Source organism: Galeopterus variegatus, unplaced genomic scaffold (assembly GCF_000696425.1).
Source record: "Galeopterus variegatus unplaced genomic scaffold, G_variegatus-3.0.2 Scaffold947, whole genome shotgun sequence".
NCBI lineage: Eukaryota > Metazoa > Chordata > Mammalia > Dermoptera > Cynocephalidae > Galeopterus > Galeopterus variegatus.
Window position 1 is genome coordinate 386,412 of NW_007727058.1, and position 22,728 is coordinate 409,139.

General features: G+C 39.2%; 1 protein-coding gene across 1 annotated transcript in view; it reads left to right on the top strand.

Annotated features, from left to right (window-relative positions):
* The first annotated feature begins 1,400 nt into the window (after window positions 1–1,400).
* PRSS46 (protease, serine, 46) overlaps window positions 1,401–22,728 on the top strand; it is a 22,965-nt gene continuing 1,637 nt past the window's right edge. Inside the window, exons 1-4 of the mRNA XM_008573653.1 lie at window positions 1,401–1,485; window positions 4,603–4,780; window positions 4,929–5,188; window positions 5,971–6,128. Coding sequence (XP_008571875.1) covers window positions 1,401–1,485; window positions 4,603–4,780; window positions 4,929–5,188; window positions 5,971–6,128 — 681 coding nt within the window. The remainder of the gene's footprint in view (window positions 1,486–4,602; window positions 4,781–4,928; window positions 5,189–5,970; window positions 6,129–22,728) is intronic.

The window sequence follows — 22,728 nt, forward strand, 5'->3', positions numbered from 1 at the left end:
TCTTTATTCATTTATTTTATTTTGATTCTTTCCCCCAAAGTGTTATTTTCCACAAAGGCAGAGAATAGATAGGATTTCTCTTCTCTGGAGTATCTCTCTTCTCCTTCTCTCCCTTCCCCTTTCTCTGTCTTTTCTCCTTGAGGGAATCTGACTGTAGGAATAATCATTTCCTTGTTTTTCTACCATATATCCCTGAAAATAGTTTGTTTTGCCTGGTTTTGAATTTCATACAGTATGTACCCTTTTGTTTCTGGCTTCTTTCACTCAGAATATGTTTATGAGATTCACCAGCTATGTATAGCAATAGATGGTCCATTCTCATTGCTGTGAGTGTTTCATTCATCTGTCCGGCCTTGAGTGGCAGATGGGTAGTTTCCATCTGGGGCTCTTCTGAACAGTGCTGCGGTGAACAGTCCTGTGCCTCTCTCTTGCTGCATATGTGCTCTTTCTAGGGCACAGGAGTCGAACTACAGGTTGTGGGGTAGGCACACTTTCTGCTCTCCTAAATGATTCCAAATGGTTTTCTACAGTGGCTATGCCAACAGCGTGTGAACTACTGCATTACCCCACGTCCTCGACAACACTGGCAACTGGTGAAGCAGGAGTGAGCCATCCTCATGGACAGTGTGAGGAGCACAGGATCCTTGGGGGAGAGGACCTCAGTGGAGTGGCAGAAGGGTGTCCCAAGATGTTATTCATTCTGCTGATTCATGAAGACTCAAGCCTGCAATCTGTTTCCTCTCAGGAAGTTACCTTCCCAGGCCAAACACACCTGGCCTCTCTCTACTCAAGAGCTGTTCTCTTGAAAGTACAGGCCCTGAGGGAAAAAGGAAAACTCTGATTCTGCCTCAATTACATACTACAGAAACTAGTCATCCCCATCTTAGTTATTAGTGCCTTTATATTAGTGCCTCAGTTTCCATACTTCCCAGGGGGGCATCAGACAGGCTTTTCAAAGGAGCCTGGGTTGAGCACTGTCTGTCACAAAACAGACACCTGGTGTGGTCATGGGCCAAGTATGTGGTGCTGTCACAGGCTCAGAACTAGGCACAAGAGGCACCATTGAGGCCAGGCTGGGCATTGGGTGCAGTGCCAAGAGTTGGACCTGGGAGGCACTTTCACAGGCTCAGTGCTGGGCACCAGGACCACTGTTCCAGGGAGGTTCCTGACAGCAACATCACCTTGTGGCTTGGCAGGGCCTTGCTGGGACCATACTGCCTTCTTTTGAGAATCTTGCTGCTGTCACAGCTCGGTAAGCCCCCAACACTGGAGCAGAGGCCCACTGCTGTGCTGAATAAACAAACCATGAGTTCTAGAATCTTAGCACATCAGAGATGCTCCGCCCACCCTGCCCCTATGTCCGATTATGAGCAACAGTGAGGGATAGACATCTTCTTGCCATGGCATGTGGGCCAGGGGGTCTCCAGGGCCATCTCGCATCTCCATTTTCTTCTGCCGGACTTGAGAATCAGCCCTATATTGAAGGTAGGGCTTTAGGGATGGGGCAGAGGCAGGAGGGGTCTGTCTGACTGGGTGCCTGTGTCAGCTGTCCTCATGCCTGGACGCCCTCCATTTGTCCATGTCCTGATGGGTACATCCCTAGCAGACTGAGGACCTGCATGGTGTTGGAGCAGTTCCAATTTTCAGGGTGACCATGAACACACGAGGGAAGAGCCTTATTAAAAATGGGGGTACAAGGGCCAGCCCATAGCTCACTTGGGAGAGTGTGGTGCTGATAACACAAAGGCCATGGGTTTGGATCCCTATATAGGGATGGCCGGTTCACTCACTTGGGAGAGCACGGTGCTGACAACACCAAGTTAAGGGTTAAGATCCCCTTACCAGTCATCTTTAAAAAAATAAAATGAGGGTACAAACTAACACCCATGAAACAGGTGAGCTTGTTTGGGAGGCACAGTCTCAGGAGAAGCTGGATTTGTTGTGATGATGATGTGGTATGTCAGTGCCCACTCACTTGACATCAGGCACTGCTGAGACAGCTTTGCATCTCAATGCTCCGTGAGGTGGGCTTTCCCAGCAGCCCCATTTCATAGTAGGAAACCCCAGGCCCCAAGAGCTAAGTGGTTTGTGAATGGTGGAATCAGGATTCAATGCCAATTTCCAATAGGCTCTTTGGGGGTGAAGAATTCGGGACTCTAAGTGACAGAGGGTCTCCAGGCTCCAACCCTAACCGATGACCACAGATGATGTTGTGGGGGCTGCCCTGGCTGGCATTACCTGCCAGCTGCCCATTCTGCTGCTTGGCAGGGAACATGCTGGGGTGGCAACGTGTCACCCAACTCAGGGACTTTGTCTTTTTCCATCACTGTGTGACTCCCCCTCCTGGACTAGTGCCTTGTTGAATGAAGGAAGGAAGGAACGGATGGTCTCCTACTCTGAACTGTGCTACACCGCCATCAGGCATCTGTGATGTTTTGGGATGGTGAGGATGTGTGGAGCTCCATGTAGATGACTCTGTGCCTGTGATGATGTGGGGATGGGTGTGTGGCTGTTGTCTTACAGGGATGGAGGTCATGTCTTCCTGTGACCACATGTGAGTGAGTGTGAAAAATGATGGCAAAGTGCTGCTTGTGTGGGGGTGAGTTCTGACTCTGGGGCTCCAAGAGGGGGTAGAGACTGTCTTCAGTGGAATCCGCTTGAGCCACTGAGTGTTGCTGTGTATGGAATGGTGACATTGTGCCTGAGACCAAGTTGATCTGTGATATCTTGCACCGAATAATCCATCATGGTGCCTCCCAGATTCAGCTGCTGTACTTGGTGCTGACCTCTGGTGCTGGCATTTCCAGGCCGAATCCTGCAAATCCCGTGTAAGGTTTTGAGGAAGGGGGTTGGACTCAACATTGTCCTGGATGTGAATTCTAAGGAGTGCTGTTCTTTGAGACCTGAGGAACCCATTGAGGGTGGGGAGCACCTAGGTGAAGCCCGACCCTGTCCCCTAGAGCTGTCACTTTTTAGGTGGTGAAGTTCTTAATGGAGAACCCTAGCTCCATGGGCCTCAGCTTTGTGAGAAAGGAAATGGCAAGCTCTGGAATCCCTCTCTTTCCTCCCAACGTGGAACAGTCTTGATTGGGGTGGCTGTAATCAGAAGTAAAAAGGTAACCATCAACCCACCACAGTGTAGGAGAAGGCCCAGAAATGTGGCTCCCCCTGTGGGAGACAAAAATAGGACAGCTATGGAAAGGGACATGGATGGGAATCACACAGTGAGCAGGCAAGACAAGATAGCACTCCATGGAGACATGCGGGGCTCATGGGATTCCTGTGGATCCTGGTGGAAGGCCACAGAAGTCGGCAGCAAGGGAATTGGCCGTTTACATCCGATAGTACACGGAGCCGTGGGACACATGGTGTAGATGAGCCTTAACATCAATGGTCTGTGACCCTCTGAGAGATTTCCATGAGGCAGGGCCCAGTAGATATTTCTGCTACTTTGTACAGGTCACCAAAGATATTAGCTTTGTGTGTTTATTGCTGTACTTCCTGCACCACCACTGCTCCCCGCAGACTCCCCCAGCAAGGACAAGCTTTGGCTACTGCTGCTGAGTCCCTGACACTCTGCTTGTCACTGCACACCAAGCTGTGAAGGGAAAGACTTTTTCTAACCACGACAGCTCGTGATGGGGTAGACACGTCCCCCGCAGACTCCCCCAGCAAGGACAAGCTTTGGCTACTGCTGCTGAGTCCCTGACACTCTGCTTGTCACTGCACGCCAAGCTGTGAAGGGAAAGACTTTTTCTAACCACGACAGCTCGTGATGGGGTAGACACGTCCAGCTTTGCCTCTACTGAGGAGATCCGTGATCACATGTAACAGTTTGTTGACCAGCCCAAACTTGACAGAAGGCCATATAAGAAACCTCTCCGTTTATCTTTAATCTTGGTCTCCAGCTCTTGCTGTAGAATCTTTCTCTCTTAACCTTTATGATGTTCAGTTATTAAATACCAATCCAAGCTGGTCCAGTTTAAAATCTCAATCTCATATCCAGTTCCGTGTAGTCTCCTCTCCTCCTGCCCCTGCTGTAGGGGCCAGTGAGACTCAAGGAGGGAGTGGACAAACATCTCCACTCACTTCTGGTTATGGTCCCAAAGACCACACCTCCAGTGCCGTGATCTTTATCAGAGAGGGCCCTGGAATTGTGCGATATGACATGACTGTCCATTTCTTTTTGGTTACAACTGACAGGCAGCCCTGCCCACTTGTGCCCTGTCACTTACCTCCTGGCTGACAATCTACCCCTCTGCCGATTCTCTTTACTTCCCTAACCATCTGTGTGTGTAAACTATGGGCAGGGATGAGTCCTGGGATGATGGCTTATAACAAGCCCTGGAGGAGTTGTTTAGTCCCCATTGTTTGGGGGCTCTCTTTGTAATGCGGGGTACCTGCTGCCTCTGGGTCTTTGATTGCCAGTTTTGAGGCTGTGGGAAAAGCCCCTTCCCACGTGTGCATGTGGCAGTGGCTGTGACAGGGCTGGAAGGCAGCTCTCTCTGCCTTGACATTCTGCTGTGAACAGGGGTGTGAGGGCTGCCCTCTACTGCCCAAGAGCCTGAGAGGGTACAGCCCCCTCTCCACCTCTTTCCTCAGGGTCTTGGTTCCGGGGCTGTGGTCAGACCAATATGTCTTGTAAGATGGTGCATGGGAAGCTGGTGGAGGTAGGCAAGTGGCCATGGCAGGTGAACATCTTGTTCCTGGGCATGTACATCTGCAGTGGCTCCCTCATCCACCGCCAGTGGGTCCTCACAGCCGCGCACTGCTTACAGAGGTCAGTCAGGGTGGCCAGCCAGGCCCAGGGACTTTGCTTTCTGGCCTGGGGGCCCTGGTGAATCTGGGGATCTGGGGGTAGGGGGCCTGGCTGGGTGGCCTGTGCTCAGCCCCTGCTGCCGAACTCTTACCTACCCATGGCCCTGCAGATCCAAGGATCCCCAAATGTACTCTGTGATGGTGGGAGTCCATCACCTCCCAGAAAACGGCACTCAGCTCCCCCTCACTCGCATCGTGATTCATGAGGATTTCAGGAATCTCATGTCCCAGGACATTGCCCTCCTGCAGCTCAGGGACCCCGTCTCCTGGTCCCCCCTTGTTCAGCCGGTCTGCCTTCCCACCATCAAATTGAAGCCACCCGTTGGAACCATGTGCTGGGTGATCGGGTGGGGACTTACAAAGAAGCAAGGTGAGTGAAGGCAGGCAGAGGTTCAAAGACACATGCTTCTTCAGAGCACAACCCCATCACAGGCTCATTTGTTTATTCCTTTATTCGCCCACTCACTGAGTCAGCAAACACTTCCAGGGCACCTACACATGCTGTACACTGTCCTGACCTCTTGATATACGTAATGCTGTAGTGCAGAAGACACACATGGCCTGCATGGACCTCATCCCCAAAGTTAAGTTAAATCCAGTGCCAAGCCCTCACCCTGCAGCATGGCAGGAAGTTAACCCTTGGCTATTGATGGGATTCCCTGTCTGCAGGTGGCACGAAGGCCATGCTCTCAGGAGGTACTGAGGCACTGAGGAGGCCTCTCTAGCCATCATGTACACTGGTTACCTTGAGGCATCTGTAATCCCTGAGGCCTGGCCCCTGTTGGTGCTACCCTGGGGTCCTAGAATCTGGGCACCTTTGTGGGTTTCTGCCTCCCAGGGGGTGCCACACTCTGGGCTGTAGGGTCTTACCACCTTGCCAGTGGCCATGGAACAGTGCTCTCATCCCCTCACCCTCATAGAACCTGGATTATTGGGGAAATAGCTCCTTGTCCTCATTTGGTGCCTGGATGTCACTCCAAGCCCCCTAGGGTTTCTTTAATGAGCTGGGGGCTTTTTCAAAAGTCAGGCTATGGGCTGGAGCCTTTATAAATCACCATTTCAGGAAATGGCCCTCTCTTTCTCATGAGTGAATGAGATGTAGATGTGCTGAAAAGCTGAGATGACGATGAGGCAGGATCTCTCTCTCCACAGTGACCCCAAAGACCCCTTACAGCCTTCAGGAGGTGGCTGCCAGGATTATAAACAATGATATCTGCAATAAACGGTACCGATTCCTCTTGAAGAACCAGAAGTTAATTGGGAATGACATGCTGTGTGCCAGCTCAGAATGGGGCTTGGACACTTGTAAGGTACGGAGTGTGTGGACTGGGGCAAAGAGGAGACTTTCAGGTGTCATGCTTTCCTTTTCACATGGCTTGGGAGACCTTATGAAAATCTTCTCCTCCTGAGCTTCAGTTTCCCAGTCTGTAAAAGAATGAAAATGATGCTAATAATGGCAGTACCTCTTAGGTCATTTTAACACTCCTAAAAATCAGCCGCATGCCCAGATCTGGGTCAGGTGCTGGCAGAGCCTGTTTTGTGTAAATGGCATCTTTCTGTAAGTATGCTTCTGTCACTTGCAGCTTCTATTCAACATTATTTTTGAGATTTATCCATGTTGAATACAGGCAGCTTTAATTTACTAATTAAAAGCTCTACGATACTCTCTTTTGTGAGTATGACACAATTTATCCATTCTTTTCTTTACAAACATTGAGAGAGTTTCCAATTTTTTCATATCATAAACTCTCCTGCTCTGAATATTCTCACACACATCTCCCAATTTACTTGTTCCAGAGTTTCTCAGCAGGATGCATCCTGCATGGAACTGGTGGGTCATAGGCTAATTTACCTTCATCTTTAATGGTCATGGCCAAATTGTTTTCCAAAGTGAATGTATTAATCTATGTTTTTTCAGCAGTATTTGAGAGTTCCATTGCTCCATATCATTGCCAGGTTTGGATATTGTCATACTATAAAATGTTTTCCATTCTGATGGATGAGAAATAGTACCTCAGTGTGGCTGCAATGTGTACATCCACAATTACTAGAGCAGTTGTGCATCTTTTTATATGTTTCTTCAGTATTTGTGATTCCTATGAATCAATTATTCATATACTTTGCACATTTTTCTATTGTTTGCCTTTTTCTTTTTTATATATTCTGGATACTAATTCTATGTTCATTGTGTATATTGTAAATATCTTCTCCCAGTTTTCCATTTATCTTTTCATTTTATTTATAATGTCCTTTGCTGAACAGCAATTTAGATTTTATTTTAGTCAAATAAATCATGTTGTCCTTTCTGGTTTATGCTTTTTGTGTCTTATTTAAGAAATCCTTCCTTTTCCTGAGGCTATAAAGACAATGCTCCAGAATTTCTCCTATATGTATTTTTTAAAAGTTTGGAAATTTTGGTTTCCATATTTTGAATCTGCATGTCATTTATTTTTTGAATGTTATATGATAGGAATCTATTTCATCATGTGGACTACCAATTGTCCCAATGCAATGCATTGAAAAAATCATTTCCTGCACTTGATTGTCACCGTCTCTCTCATATATCAAGTTTCTATATACACATAGGCTAACTTAGCTGGAAACATAGTTAATTTATTTTTAGTCTTTCTTCCTTTATAATGCAAGTATTTGAGGCTACAGATTTCCCTCTGAATATTTCTTAAGTTTCATGTCACAAATTTTGATATGTAGCATTTTTATTATTATCTAGTTTAAAATATTTTATATAGTTTCCATTTTGATTTTGTTCTGACTCGTGCATGTTTTTGTGGTTATTAATTTCCAACTCAGTTCTCCTGTAGTCATAAAATTATTTCTACAGTGGTACCAGTTATATGGAATATGTTGAGACTTGTTTGGTAGCCTGGTATGTGGTTAATTTTTTAACGTTTATTTCACTATTTCTATTTCTATTAGTTTGTGTGCTTTCTTTGGTCTTGACTTGGCTTTTGTCTTATGTCTTCTTGGGCAGAAAGGCTTACTCTTACTAGTTTTATGTTTAAAGCATTTAAAATCATGAAATCACCTTTATTTTGAACTTTGAATTCATCCCTTTAATTTTGTACTGTTGTGATTCCATCATCACTACTATATTTTAAAATACATATCTTTTTTTGTGATTTGGAAGGAAATGCAGACATTTTTAAAAAAAAAAAAAAAAGGTAATATCTAAATGCAAAAATTAGAAAATGAGACTTTCCCATAATCAAACTACCTAGAAATTTCCACTCTAAATTGTTTGGCTTATATCTCTAACAGTTCTTTCTATACATATAAAACCCTAAGCAAGTTTTTTTTTTTTTACTTGTTTTGTTTTTTAACAAAACACTTTTATACAATTTTATTCTCTAACTTTTGGATTTTCACTTAAAATATATCTTGGGAGGGCTGGCCAGTTAGCTGACTTGGTTAGAGTGTGGTGCTGATAACATGAAGGTCAAGGGTTCAGATCCCCATACTGGCCAACCACACACACACGCACGCACGCACGCACACGTGTGCGCACACTCTATATCTTGGACTCCTTTCCATTTCTATATATGTAAATATATTCCATTCTCCTTAACTACTGAATAATAATTCTCTCATATGGCTATGTCACAGTCTGTTTAACCATTCTCCTATTGATAGACATTTGATCTCATTTCAGTTTATTTATTTTACCATACCAGGGTAAAAGTCTTTCTTCAAATATCTTTTTGCATTTGTTTAAGCATTTCTCTAGATTAAAATTTTAGAAGTTTAATTATAAAATCAATTGTATATGCATTTAAAATTTTAGTAGATATTAATAAAGTAGCCTCCCCAAAGATATAATCCATTTATTTTAACACCAACAGTTTATGAATGCCCTTGTCCTATATCATCACCAGCATTAGGCATTATCTTTATTTTAACTTTTGTTATTTTGGTGGACTAAAACTTGTATCTTATTTTTGTTTTAATTTTATGAAATTGAGTAATTCTGTAAATTGCATGTGTAACAGGATATTAAATAGGAAGCTTCAACAAAGCATTAAACTACAATATGTATCAGAATTCAGAGTATAACTGATATTCTACTACATGTGTGTATCAAAGGGTGAGGAGGGTTGAGTGGGAGGTGATTTTGTGTATAGGATTTCTCTGAAGAGAATGTTCCTATGGTCTCAACTTTTCCCTTTTAAGGGGATGAGGGGGTGCCTGTCCCACACTTCAAGTCTACTGGGAGGGGTTTCTATAGGATCACTCAGAAGAAGTGATGTGTGCCCCTGAAGCTAGGGAAGAGTCAGCTGTAAATCACCTCCAGGCTCAGGGAGTGGCCTGAAGAGGTTAAAAAAGTTCTCCTTTGCTTCTCACTCCTCTCCTGCTTTAACTTGGCAGGTTCGGAAGGCAACATTAGCAAGATGGAGTGGGAGTGGAAGCTAAAAGAGAAGGAAGGGGAGAGTACAGACCTCTCTTCTCACTTCCCAGGCTTCCTGCTTGACAAAGCCCCAGATGGCAGTGGGAAGTTTTACTTTAAATCATGTCTTAACATTGTGATTATTCAGTTGCTACGAGTCCGATATGTCTCCCAAAAGTTCACCCATTGAAAATGTAATCTCCATTATAACAGTGTTAAAGCGTGGGAAATCTCACTATGGTAATTGAAAGGTGGGGCCTTTAAGAGGTGATTAGATTGTGCAGACTGAATGGATTAATTCATTGATGGTTTAATGGGTGTTCATGGGTGTGGTTATAATGGCTTTATAAGGAGAGCAGTGAGCAAAAGCTTAGCTCACTCTTCCTCAGCCCATTTTTACATGTGACACCCTGCAACGAAGGCCCTCAATCAGATGCACCCCTGGACCTGGGACTTCCCAGCCTCCAAAACTGTAAGAAATAAATTACCCAGTTTCAGGTATTCTGTTATAAACAACAGAAGCAGAACAATACATACGTGAAAACGGATATTCTGATTTCTGAACCAAGGTATTTATGTGACACTTGATGTAATTATAGTGATTACATTAATCATAATGAGCAAAAAATTCTGGTTCTAAGTTTTACCCAGGATCAGGGAAAAATTGCCTTCTAAATAAATTTTAAAGGGAAAAAAGGGATCCAAATAAAATGCTCACTTTGTTCAGTATACCATTTACACTTTTCCCTGTCCTTTGCCCATCTTCTTCTACTAAACTACTTGTGTTTTCATTGACTTATAAAAACTCTGGATATTATATTCTGTGGTAATTAGTGGTCAAGGAGCATTATGTCTTTTTTGACTTAATTTCAAATGGTTCATAAATATTCATATATATGTGCATATGTATATATACATGTGGAGAGAGAGAATGTAAAACAAATATGGTGAAACATTAACAATTAGTGAATCTGGGTAAAAATATTATACTTGTAATTTTTCTGTAAGTCTCAAATTATTTCAAAATAAAAAGTTATCAAAAACTTTGGGTATTGGAAGTTTTAACCTTTGTAAAATGCTTTATAATATTTTACCATATTTGTCCATCATTTACCTGTTTTTGGTGTGAATTTTTATCCCTATAGAGTCATGTAAAATTTTTTTGTGTTGAAATAAAATTTATCATTATTTCCCTTGATAATTTTAGGTTTTTTTGACATGTTTAGAAATACCTTTCCCACCCTAAGATTATGATATTATTTACTCATCATGTTCTAATTATTTTCTTTAAATATTTTAATTTTGGCTCATCTAGAAGGTTGAGAAAGGAAATCCAGCTTTATTTTTCTCCAAATGAGTAGCCAGTTATGTAAAAATCTTTTATTGAATACTTTTGGTTTTTTGGCTATGAAATAGAAATGCTCCCTTTATTGTATTCTAAATGTCTATCTTCTTTTGATTTATTTCTGCCCTTTACAGTCTCATCCTATGCCACAACTATTTTAAAATTATCATAGCATTGTAATTCCTTTTTTGTATATGGTAAGGGAAGTCCTCCTTCATTATCCTTCTTTTTTTTTTTTTTTTTTTCCTTTTTGTCTTTTTTCATGACCGGTAACGGGATTGCAACCCTCAGTGTCACGCCCGCACCGCGCTCAACCAGTGAGTGGACTGGTCTGTATATGGGATCCGAACCCTAAGCGGGAGCGCCGCCGTGCTCCCAAGCGCCGCACTCTACCGAGTGCGCCACCGGGCCAGCCCATTATCCTTCTTTTAAAACGTTTACCTGGCTATTCTCCTATGTTCATTCTAATTAAACATTTGTAAAATAGTGCTGTCAAAAAAAAAAAATCACATGGGGATTTTGGTGGAACTTAAAAATTTAGGGAAAACAGACTCTTATTTTCTCTACATAGTTATTGCATGTTACTCCTTAGGTTTATTCCTAGATGCTATATATTATGTCCTTATTATGAGCAGTATATTTTCTTTCATTGTGTTTTCTGTTTATGTTATAGATTTTTTGTGTATTTACTTTGTAATAAGCAACTTTTCTGGATCTTGTTGGTTCTCTTCAATTTTGTAGACCCAGAGATATATCATCTGCAAACAACAGTAAATTTGCCTCCTTTTCAATGTGTATGCCTCATTTCTTTTTCTTGTCTAATTGCAATGTCCACAACTGTATTGCAGAACAACTGCTGTCTTTCAGAAGATATTGAGTCATTTAGTTTTAGGTTTGTCTCTTGTAAACAGTGTAAAGCTAGATGCCGTTCTTTTCAACACACCAGAGAGACTGTCTTTTAATCCATTTATCAAGAATATTTTTTTAATCCTTACCTTGCATTTTGATTTGATTTTTTTTTTCTCCCTCCATTTTTCTCCTTTAGTGGTTTAGAAGTTATGTATTTAGTAAATTCCATTCTGCTACTGGTCACCTTATATTTTCCACATACATATTTAAAATTGTATTATCACCTAAAGTTAATCAGTGTCTACATCCTCCTTTGCAGGACCAGAACCTTCCTCCATTTCCACTTTCCTCATTTCCATCATCCAGACTCATCTTCTTGTTGAAAACATCTGAAAATTCAGCTTACTGAACTCTTTTATTGAATCTAAAGGTTTTTATTGACTCTCATGGATTTTTCAGACCTACACTCATATGAACTGCAATTAGAAATATCACCTCTTTTATTTCCATAATTTTTACTTTTTTCATAGCTATGGAATTATAGCTATGTTTTCTCTTGTTGTTGACTTTCATGGAAGTGCTTCTTACACTTCATCATGAAGCATTTATTTCATATTTATCTGGCACTTTAAAATTGAGAGTACATCAAAAAGTTCATGGAAAAATAGAATTAAAAGATAATATAAATCTTTTCATGAACTTATTGATGTCCCTTGTATAACCTGTCAAAGAGAGACCCATTCCTTTCTGTTTTACTATCAAATTTTATTTCAAGAATGAATGCTCTGCTTTATAAATGTGTTTTCTGACCGTATGCTCTAATTTAACATGCTGAGTCAGTTCAGTGAACAGATTCCTCATGTCCATTCACCCTGCATCCCAGGATTCATCCCTCCCTGGTCATGGTATACTTTTGCCTCATTCATCATGGGACTAAGATTTATAAGATATTTTTTTAGACAGGTTTTAATTTATTTATTCATCCAACAGACACTGTGTGCTGGTCCCTGGGCCAGGCACAGGATAGCCCTGGGCCTAGGAAAGACACTGGCCTTGGGAACAAATAGCCCAGGTGGCACAATCCAGGCAATACAATTCACACAGCCTCTTTTTTTTTTTTTTTTTCTCCAGTGAGGTTAGGCTCCACTTTAAGGTGTTTAGAGGAAGACACCCCCTTTGGTCAACGTATGGTATCAGAACTATGCTTCACTTGAAAGATATTCGTCCATGTTCTGGAACATTTGAGATAACATGAATTATCTCGTCCCTGAACACTGGATAGAAGTTGTTTGTGAAACCACATAGGCATGTTTTCCTCTGAGTGGTTGTTCTTGGGCAATATTTTAAGTTGTTTTGCACATAGTTATTGGACTTGTCAGACTTTCATTCTTTAAATTAGTTTAAATAAATGATTTGCATGTTCTTATAAATTATTCATCTCATCCAGAATTTAAACCCATAAAGAGGAAATTGTAAACAGTCTTGAGATTCTGAGAAAGTATATTTTCCCTTGATGTGGTTCTAGTCTCTCTTCTACACAAACTATGAAGTATTTGCATTTTCCTTCTCTTTCTGTTTTTCTTAGTAAGAGTTATAAGGTGCTTATCTATTTTGTTGTTTTTATTGAAAATATTTTAACATTTACTTGTACATTTTTGTGGGGTACAGTGTGTTGTTTCAATACATGCATGTACTGCACAATGATTCACATACGGTAAATAACATAGTTTTGTACCCATTAAATGTCCACTACTTTTCCTCCTCTTCACCCTTTCAACCCCTGGCCTCTGGTAACCATTACTCTACACTCTACTTCTATGAGAACCACTTTATTTTTTATTTATTTATTTTTTTTAGATTCCACATATCGGTGATATCATGAAGTATTTGCCTTTTTGTGCCTGACTTACTTCACTTAACATGATGGTTTCCAGTTCCATCCATGTTGCTGCAAATGATAGAATATTGGCTTTTACAGCTGAGTAATATTCCATTGTGTATATATATACCACAGTTTTTAATCCACTCATCCATTGATGGGCATATAGGTTGACTCCATCTCTTGGTTATTATGAATAGTGCTGTGATGAACAAGGGAGTGCAGGTGTCTTTTTGATACATTGATTTCATTTCCTTTGGATATATACCCAGTAGTGGAATAGCTACTATGGTAGATCTATTTTTAGTTCGCTGAGGATCCTCTGTACTGTTTTCCACAGTAGCTGTACCAATTGACACTCCTACCAGCAATGTAGGAGAGTTCCTTTTCCTCCACATTATTGTCAGCATTTGTTATTTTTTGTCTTATTGATAGTGGTCATTCTGACTAGAATGAGATGATATCTTACTGTGCATTTAATTTGCATTTCCCTGATGATTAGTGATGTTGAGCATTTTTTCATGTGCCTGTTGGCCATTTATATGTCTTCTTCTGAGAAATATCTGTTCAGGTCCTTTGCTCATTTTTTAATTGGGTTGTTTGTTTTTTTGCTGCTGAGTTGTTGAAGTTCCTTATATATTCTGGATATTAGCCCCTTGTCTGATGTGTAGTTTGCGAACACTTTCTTCCATTCTGTAGGTTGTTTCTTCACTCTGTTGACAGTGTCCCTTGCTGTGCAGAGGCTTCTTAGTTTGATATAGTCCCATTTATGTATTTTTGCTTTAGTTGCCTGTTCCTTTGTAGTCTCACACAAAAAAGTGTTGCCCACTCCCATTTCATGTAGCGTTTCCCCTTTATTTTGTTCTAGTAGTTTCATACTATTAGGTCTTAAATTTATGTCTTTGATCTGTTTTGAGTTGGTTTTTGTGTATGGTGAAAGATAGGGGTCTAGTTTTAATATTCTACATGTGGATATCTGGTTTTCCTAGCACCATTTGTTGAAGAGGTTGTCCTTTCCCACTGTATATTTTTGGCACCTTTGTTGAAAACCAGTTGACTGTAAATATGTGGATTTATTTTGGGGATCTCTATTCTATTACATTGGTCAATTTGTCTTTTTTCATGCCAGTACCATGCTGTTTTGGTTACTATAGCTTTATAGCATGTTCTGAAGTCAGGAAGTGTGATGCCTCCAACTTTGTTCCTTTTGTTGAAGATCGCTTTAGTTATACAAGGTCTTTTATGGTTCCATACAAATTTTAAGATCATTTTTTCTATTTCTGTGAAGAATGTCATTGGTATTTTGATAGGGATTGTGTTGAATGTGGATTACTTTGGGTAATATGGACATCTTGATGATGTTAATTCTTCTGACTCATGAACATGGGGTATTTTCCCATTTATTTGTGTCCTCTTCCATTTTTTGTTTTTTACCAATGTTTTCTAGTTTTCATTGTAGAGATCTTTCACTTCCTTGGTTAAATTTACTCCTAGGTATTTCATTTTTTTGGAAGCTGTTGTGAATGGGATTACTTTCTTGATTTCTTCTTTGGCTATCTCATTATTTGCATATAGGAACGCTGCTGATTTTTGTGTGATGATTTTGTATCTTGCCTCTGTACTGAATTCATTTATTAGTTGTAGTAATTTTTTGGTGGAGTCTTTAAGGTTTTCTATGTATAGGATCATGTTATCTGCAGATAGGGATAATTTGACTTCCTCCCTTCTGATTCGAATGCCCTTTATTTCTTTCTCTTGCCTATTGCACTGGCTAGAACTTCTAGTACTATGTTGAATAAGAGTGGGGAAAGTGAGCATCCTTGTCTTGATCCAGATCTTAGAGGAAACACCTCCAATTTTTGTCCATTCAGTATGATATTAGCTGTGGATTTGTCTTATATGGCCTTTACTGTGTTGAGGTACATTCCTTCTATACCTAATTTGTTGAGTGTTTTTATCATGAAGTGGTGATGGATTTTATCAAATGCTTTTTCTGCATCTATTGAAATAATCACGTGATTTTTTACCCCTCCTTCTGTTAATGTGATGTATCACATTTATAGATAGATTTGCACATGTTGAACCATCCTTGCATTCCTGGGACAAATCCCACTTGATCATGGTAAATGAACTTTTTAATGTGTTGTTGGATTCTATTTGCTAATATTTTGTTGAGGACCTTCATGTTTGTGTTCATTAGGAATATTGGTCTGTAGTTTTCCTTTTTAGTTGTGTCTTTTTCCAGTTTTGCTATGAAGATAATGCTGGCCTTGTAGAATGAGTTTTGAAGAATTCCCTACTCTGCAATTTTTTGGAAGAGTTTGAGAAGAATTTGGTATTAGTTCTTTAAATGTTTGGTAAAATTTGGTGGTGAAGCTATCTGATCCTGGGGTTTTCTTTGTTGGAAGACTTTTTATTATCACTTCAATCTCATTTCTCGTTATTAGTCTGTTTGGATTTTCTAGTTCTTTATAATTCAACTTTGGTAAGTTGTATGTGTCCAGGAACTTATCCATTTCTTCTAGGTTTTCCAGTTTGTTTCCATATAGTTGTTTATAGTAGTCTCTTATGATCCTTCATATTTCTGTGGTATCAGTTGTAATGTCTCCTTTTTCATTTATGATTTTGAGTCTGCTGTCTTTTTTCTTCATTAGTGTAGCTAAAGGTTTATCCATTTTGTTTATCTTTTTGAAAACCCAACTCTTTTTTTTTCATCAATCTTTTGTATTTAAAAAAATCTTTAATTCATTTATTTCTGTTCTGATCTTTGCTATTCCTCTCCTTCTACTGATTTTGGGCTTGGTTTGTTCTTGTTTTTCTAGCTCTTTGAAGTATAACATTAGNTTTTTGTTTTTTACCAATGTTTTCTAGTTTTCATTGTAGAGATCTTTCACTTCCTTGGTTAAATTTACTCCTAGGTATTTCATTTTTTTGGAAGCTGTTGTGAATGGGATTACTTTCTTGATTTCTTCTTTGGCTATCTCATTATTTGCATATAGGAACGCTGCTGATTTTTGTGTGATGATTTTGTATCTTGCCTCTGTACTGAATTCATTTATTAGTTGTAGTAATTTTTTGGTGGAGTCTTTAAGGTTTTCTATGTATAGGATCATGTTATCTGCAGATAGGGATAATTTGACTTCCTCCCTTCTGATTCGAATGCCCTTTATTTCTTTCTCTTGCCTATTGCACTGGCTAGAACTTCTAGTACTATGTTGAATAAGAGTGGGGAAAGTGAGCATCCTTGTCTTGATCCAGATCTTAGAGGAAACACCTCCAATTTTTGTCCATTCAGTATGATATTAGCTGTGGATTTGTCTTATATGGCCTTTACTGTGTTGAGGTACATTCCTTCTATACCTAATTTGTTGAGTGTTTTTATCATGAAGTGGTGATGGATTTTATCAAATGCTTTTTCTGCATCTATTGAAATAATCACGTGATTTTTTACCCCTCCTTCTGTTAATGTGATGTATCACATTTATAGATAGATTTGCACATGTTGAACCATCCTTGCATTCCTGGGACAAATCCCACTTGATCATGGTAAATGAACTTTTTAATGTGTTGTTGGATTCTATTTGCTAATATTTTGTTGAGGACCTTCATGTTTGTGTTCATTAGGAATATTGGTCTGTAGTTTTCCTTTTTAGTTGTGTCTTTTTCCAGTTTTGCTATGAAGATAATGCTGGCCTTGTAGAATGAGTTTTGAAGAATTCCCTACTCTGCAATTTTTTGGAAGAGTTTGAGAAGAATTTGGTATTAGTTCTTTAAATGTTTGGTAAAATTTGGTGGTGAAGCTATCTGATCCTGGGGTTTTCTTTGTTGGAAGACTTTTTATTATCACTTCAATCTCATTTCTCGTTATTAGTCTGTTTGGATTTTCTAGTTCTTTATAATTCAACTTTGGTAAGTTGTATGTGTCCAGGAACTTATCCATTTCTTCTAGGTTTTCCAGTTTGTTTCCATATAGTTGTTTATAGTAGTCTCTTATGATCCTTCATATTTCTGTGGTATCAGTTGTAATGTCTCCTTTTTCATTTATGATTTTGAGTCTGCTGTCTTTTTTCTTCATTAGTGTAGCTAAAGGTTTATCCATTTTGTTTATCTTTTTGAAAACCCAACTCTTTTTTTTCATCAATCTTTTGTATTTAAAAAAATCTTTAATTCATTTATTTCTGTTCTGATCTTTGCTATTCCTCTTCTTCTACTGATTTTGGGCTTGGTTTGTTCTTGTTTTTCTAGCTCTTTGAAGTATAACATTAGTCATCAATCTTTTGTATTTAAAAAAATCTTTAATTCATTTATTTCTGTTCTGATCTTTGCTATTCCTCTCCTTCTACTGATTTTGGGCTTGGTTTGTTCTTGTTTTTCTAGCTCTTTGAAGTATAACATTAGGTTGTTTATTTTGAGTCCTTTTTTGATGTAGGCATTTATTGCTATGAACATTTCTGTTAGAACTTCTTTTATTGTATCCCACAAGTTCTGGTATGTTGTGTTTTCATTTTCATTTGTCTCCAGGAATTTTAAAATTTCCTTCTTGATTTCTTCTTTGACCATTTGTTGTTTAGGAGTGTACTGTTTAATTTTCATGCATTCATATCATTTCTAGTGAAATGACCAGGTTGTCAATAAGATTTTGGTTTTTAAAATTTTTTGAGACTTGTTTTGTGTCCTAACATATGATCTATTCTAGACAAATGTTCTATGTGCTGCAGAGAAGAATATGTATTCTGCATCTATTGGTTGAAATGTTCTATAAATGTTCGTTAGGTCATGTCGGCCTATAGTAGAGATTAATTCTGATGTTTCCTGGTTAATTTTCTGTCTGGATGATCTGTCCTTCCCTGAAAGTAGGTGTTAAAGTCCCCAATTATTATTGTGTTAGAGTCTATCTCTCCTGTTAGGTCCAATATTAATTGCTTTGTATAAATGGGTGCTCCAGTGCTGGGTGCATATATATTTATAATTGTTATATCCTCTGGTCAAATTGATTCCTTTATCATTATATAATGACTTTCCTTATATTTTTTTCTTTTTCTTTTTTTTTTTTTTTTTTGCTTTCCTTGCTTGAAGTCTATTTTATCTGATATAAGTATAACTACTCCTGCTCTTTTTTGGTTTCCATTTGCATGAAACATCTTTTTTGATCCCTTCACTTTCAGCTGGTGTGTGTCTTTATCAGCTAAGTAGTTTCTTGCAGTCAGCATATGGTTGGTTCTTGTTTTATAATCCACTCAGCTACTCTGTGTCTTTTAATTGGAGCATTTAATCCATTTACATTTAGGGTTATTACTGATATATAGGGACTTGTTACTGTCATTTTGCTATTTTTTTCTGATTATTTTGCAGATCATTTTTTCCTTTTTTTCTGGTCTTATTGTCTTCCTTTGTGGGTGAGTGGTTTCCTCTAGCTTTATGTATTGATTTCTTGCTATTTATTTTTAGTATGTCTTGTAAGTTTTTGTGTTATGGTTACCATGAAGCTTACAAAAAACTTGTTATAACAAATTATTTTAGACTAATAACAACTTTGATATCAAAGAAAAAAGGAAAAACCAAAGCCAACTCTATGCTTTGGTGTCATTTCCCCCTATTTTTGATTTTTTGTTGTTCCAAGTTGCATCTTTTAATATTGCCTATCTCTTATGTGGTTGTTGAATATGCTATTGTCTTATTGGGTTTGTCCTTTGGACTTTATACCAAGGGTATAAGTAGTTTATTCACCACCCTTACAATATTGGAGTATTCTGAGGTCATCTGTGTATTTATTAATGAGTTCTGTACCTTCAGATGTTTTCTTGCTACTGTTTAGCATTGTTTCTTTCAGATTGTAGAGCCCCCTTTGGCATTTCTTGTAAGGCAGGTCTAGTGTTGATGATTTCCCTTAGCTTTTGCTTTCTTGGGAAAGACTATTTCTTCTTCATATTTGAAGGTTAGTTTTGCTGGATACAGAATTCTCAGTTGACAGTCTTTTTCCTTCAGCACTTTGAATATATCATCCCACTCTCTCCTGTCCTGTAGGGCTTCTACTGAGAAATCCACTGAGAGATGTATTAGGGCTCTGTTGAATGTTATGTGTCTCTTTTCTCTTGCTGCTTTCAGTATTCTCTCTCTGTCTTTGGTTTTTATAATGTGTCTTGGGCTGTTCCTCTTTGGATTGAATTTGACTGGAAACCTCTGAACTTCCTGTACCTGGATGCTGTCATCTTTCTCCATATTTGGGAAGTTTTCAGTCATTATTTCCTTGGATGTGCTTTCTAAGTCTCTTCCTCTTTCTTCTCCTTCAGGTGTGCCAATTATGTGGAGGTTATTTCAGTAAAGGAGGTCCCATATTTGCTGTATTTCTATTTCATTTTTTCTTATTCTTTTTTCTTCTCTGATTGGATAATTTCATGTGTCTTATCTTTGAACTCAATGATTCTTTCCTCTGATTAAATCTGCTGTTGGAACTTTCTATCAGGTTTCTCAATTTAGATAACGTATTCTTTATTTCTAGAATTTCTATTTTTTTTTTCTAATTGATTCTATTCCTTTGTCAAGTTTCTTGTTCTGCTTCTGAATTTTTTTCCCAGATAGCATTTAATTTTCTATCTGTATTTTCTTATGACTCCCAAACATCCTTAAGAGGGCTATCCTGAATTCTCTGTCAGACATTTCATAAATCTGCTGTTCCTCTGCATCCATTACTCGTGTTTTGTTTGTTTCCTTTGGTGGCAACATATTTGTCTGTTCTTTCTCAATATTTGTGTCTTTATGTTGATGCCTGGGCATTTGAGGAGACTACTACCTCTTCTAGGTTTTATGGGTGTTCTTTGGTTGTGTTAGATCTTTACTGGTTAGTATCAGAGCTTTGTCTCTGGTCTGTGTGTTTGTGTGTTTTCCATTCTGTGGTGGAATAATAGCTACCACCAGCACTTAGACCCTGCACTGGAACAAATGTGCTGTCATATGGTTAGTTCCTGAGTTGGAGGAACTTCCTGTGGGGACCAGAACTGGAGCTCTGTGCTTGAGATAAATTGCTGCTTTGCTGCCAGTTCTCTGAGAAAGGCTTTTTATGTGGACCTTAATCACTTCTAGGTCTGGGTTGTGTGGAAATTCTGGCCCAGAACTGGATCTTTCCTGCAGATTGTGCCCCCTGCACTTCTATTACCCTGACCGATTTCCACTGAGACTAATGCACCTCATCCAATGTTCCCCTGATGGGGCAGCCTTTCTCCTGCATTCTAACCACTTCCAATGTGGCAGGCCATGTATGCATCCCTTGCAATAACTCACTAGCCTCTGGGAAAATCCTTTCTCCAATCAGCTGTGACTGCTTGCTCCTATGCAGGCCCAGGGGAATCTAGCCTGTGGTCTTTATGGCCTGTGGGCTGGTATGATGTGCTCCAAACCCCTCCTCTCCCTTGCAGACTCCAAGCAGGTTTATGTGAAGCATGCTGCTGCAGCTTGTTCTGGCTTTGATCAGTGTGCAGCAACTACTCCCCACCTCCATACCAGGCTGGCTCAGAAGTGGCCAGGGCTCAAAATGATAGGCACTATCACTGTAACCTCTTGCCATGCGCTCTCCTGCCTTCACGAAATTCACAGGCCTCTCCTTCTCTTCCCCCAGCTCCGGTGGTCCCAGGTTGGCAGTGTTTGCTTCTTAATAGTTGTAAATCTACCTGTGGGGAGGGGCAGTGCTGGGAATCATCTATTCTGCCATCTTGATGACGTCACTCTCCTTTTGTTGTTGTTTTTAAAGAACAGCTATTGATTTCATTTCTTGAGTGTTAAATTTCTGCTTTCTAATGCATGAATTACTTTTTGTCTTTATTAATTCCTTTTCAAGTATCTTGAGCTGAATTTGCACTGATAAATAATTGATGGCAATAACAAATAATTTATTTTCATTCTGTTTTGTCTGATATTAAAAGTATTTTAGATCAAGACTCTTCAGTGTGCAGTTTAGGCCCATATCCCATGGGCTTTGCAATATGTCCTGTTCTCATCTTTCTTCATTCTAATTGTGGATTTTAATTGTTTTTACTTTAATGTATTTGAAAGTACTTCTTTTTTTTATATTGATGGGGTGGCTCACATTTTGTTATTGAGTACTGGTTTTATTTCACTGTGATAAGAGAATGTCTACATACAATGGATGTCTCTCTCTCTTTCTCTCTCTCCCCTATTCTCTCTCTGTGTGTTCTCTTTCTCTGGGCCCCTAGAGTCTAGTCAATCATATCTTCGGGCAGGGCCCTCACACTATCATCACTGACTTGATTATTACGGGCTTGACTTTTTTCCTTCATCTTCCATTTCCCTTCCCCCAAAATACACCTACTCAAATCTGTTTAATGTGTATATTTAATAAATGCATAGTGTTGCTACGTGTATATTTTAATTTGTGTAAATTATATTGTGCTATATATCACCTCCTGTAATTGTTTACTGAGGAGTCTCCATTTGGTAGAGTAGTCACAGTAAATGGTTTTATTCTTCAAGTCATTGCCCCTGCACGCATTTGTCAAATCTTCCTCCTTCCTGCAAACATCATTTTGGGCAGAGTTCATAATTTTCAGTAACTTTCAGTTATTAAATACCCTGTTCCTTTAAAAGTTTCAATTTAAGAATCAATTAGATTTAATTCTCACTTAATGACTTACCCTATCTCCCATCTCTGGTGCTCTTGGCAGATGGGGTCCCAGCCTCTTCTAGCCTATCTCCTGGCCACAGAAACCCTTGGATCTCTCCCAACTCTCTTTTTCTGCTTGTTATTTTCATAAATTCCTTGAATATGCTAAATATTGACCTCTAGTTGGTTTAAGACAGAACAAATGCCCTATCTTAATTTATCTATCTTCAATGAGATTTGGTGTCCTTCATTTAACAAATAACCTTAATTTCGACGTAATCAAGCCTAACACACTTGCCCTCTTCAGGTTTGTGGATTTAGAGCTTTATTTTAAAAAATATGCTTTGTCCCAAGTCATAAAGATATATATTTTTAATTAGCTTTATATATTTTTTTAAATTAGCTTTATCTTTTTACTTTTCACATTCAGAGTTTTAATTCCTCTGGAGTGTAGTTATGGTAGACTAAAACTTTTTTTTCCATCTGGTGAGCCAATTTTCCCACCATCTACTGCAGAGTCCTCCTTTTCCATAGACTTGATGCTTTCTCTGATGTGTGCCCAGTCCCCTGAAGTGCAGGTTCTCCATTGCCACACTGGTCTATTTTTCTGTTTCTATGCCAGTACCACACTGTTTCTGTAATTACTCTGAAAATATAATTCAATTATTTGTCACTAGCTGGCAGGTCAAATCTGCCCTGAGTCTGACTCTCCAATTTTCTCTTCTTTCTCAAAACTGTCATGGAATTTCTGGACTATTATTCTTTTTTTTTTTTTTTTTTTTTTTTTTTTTTTTTTTTTTTTTTTTTTTTTTTTTTTAAAA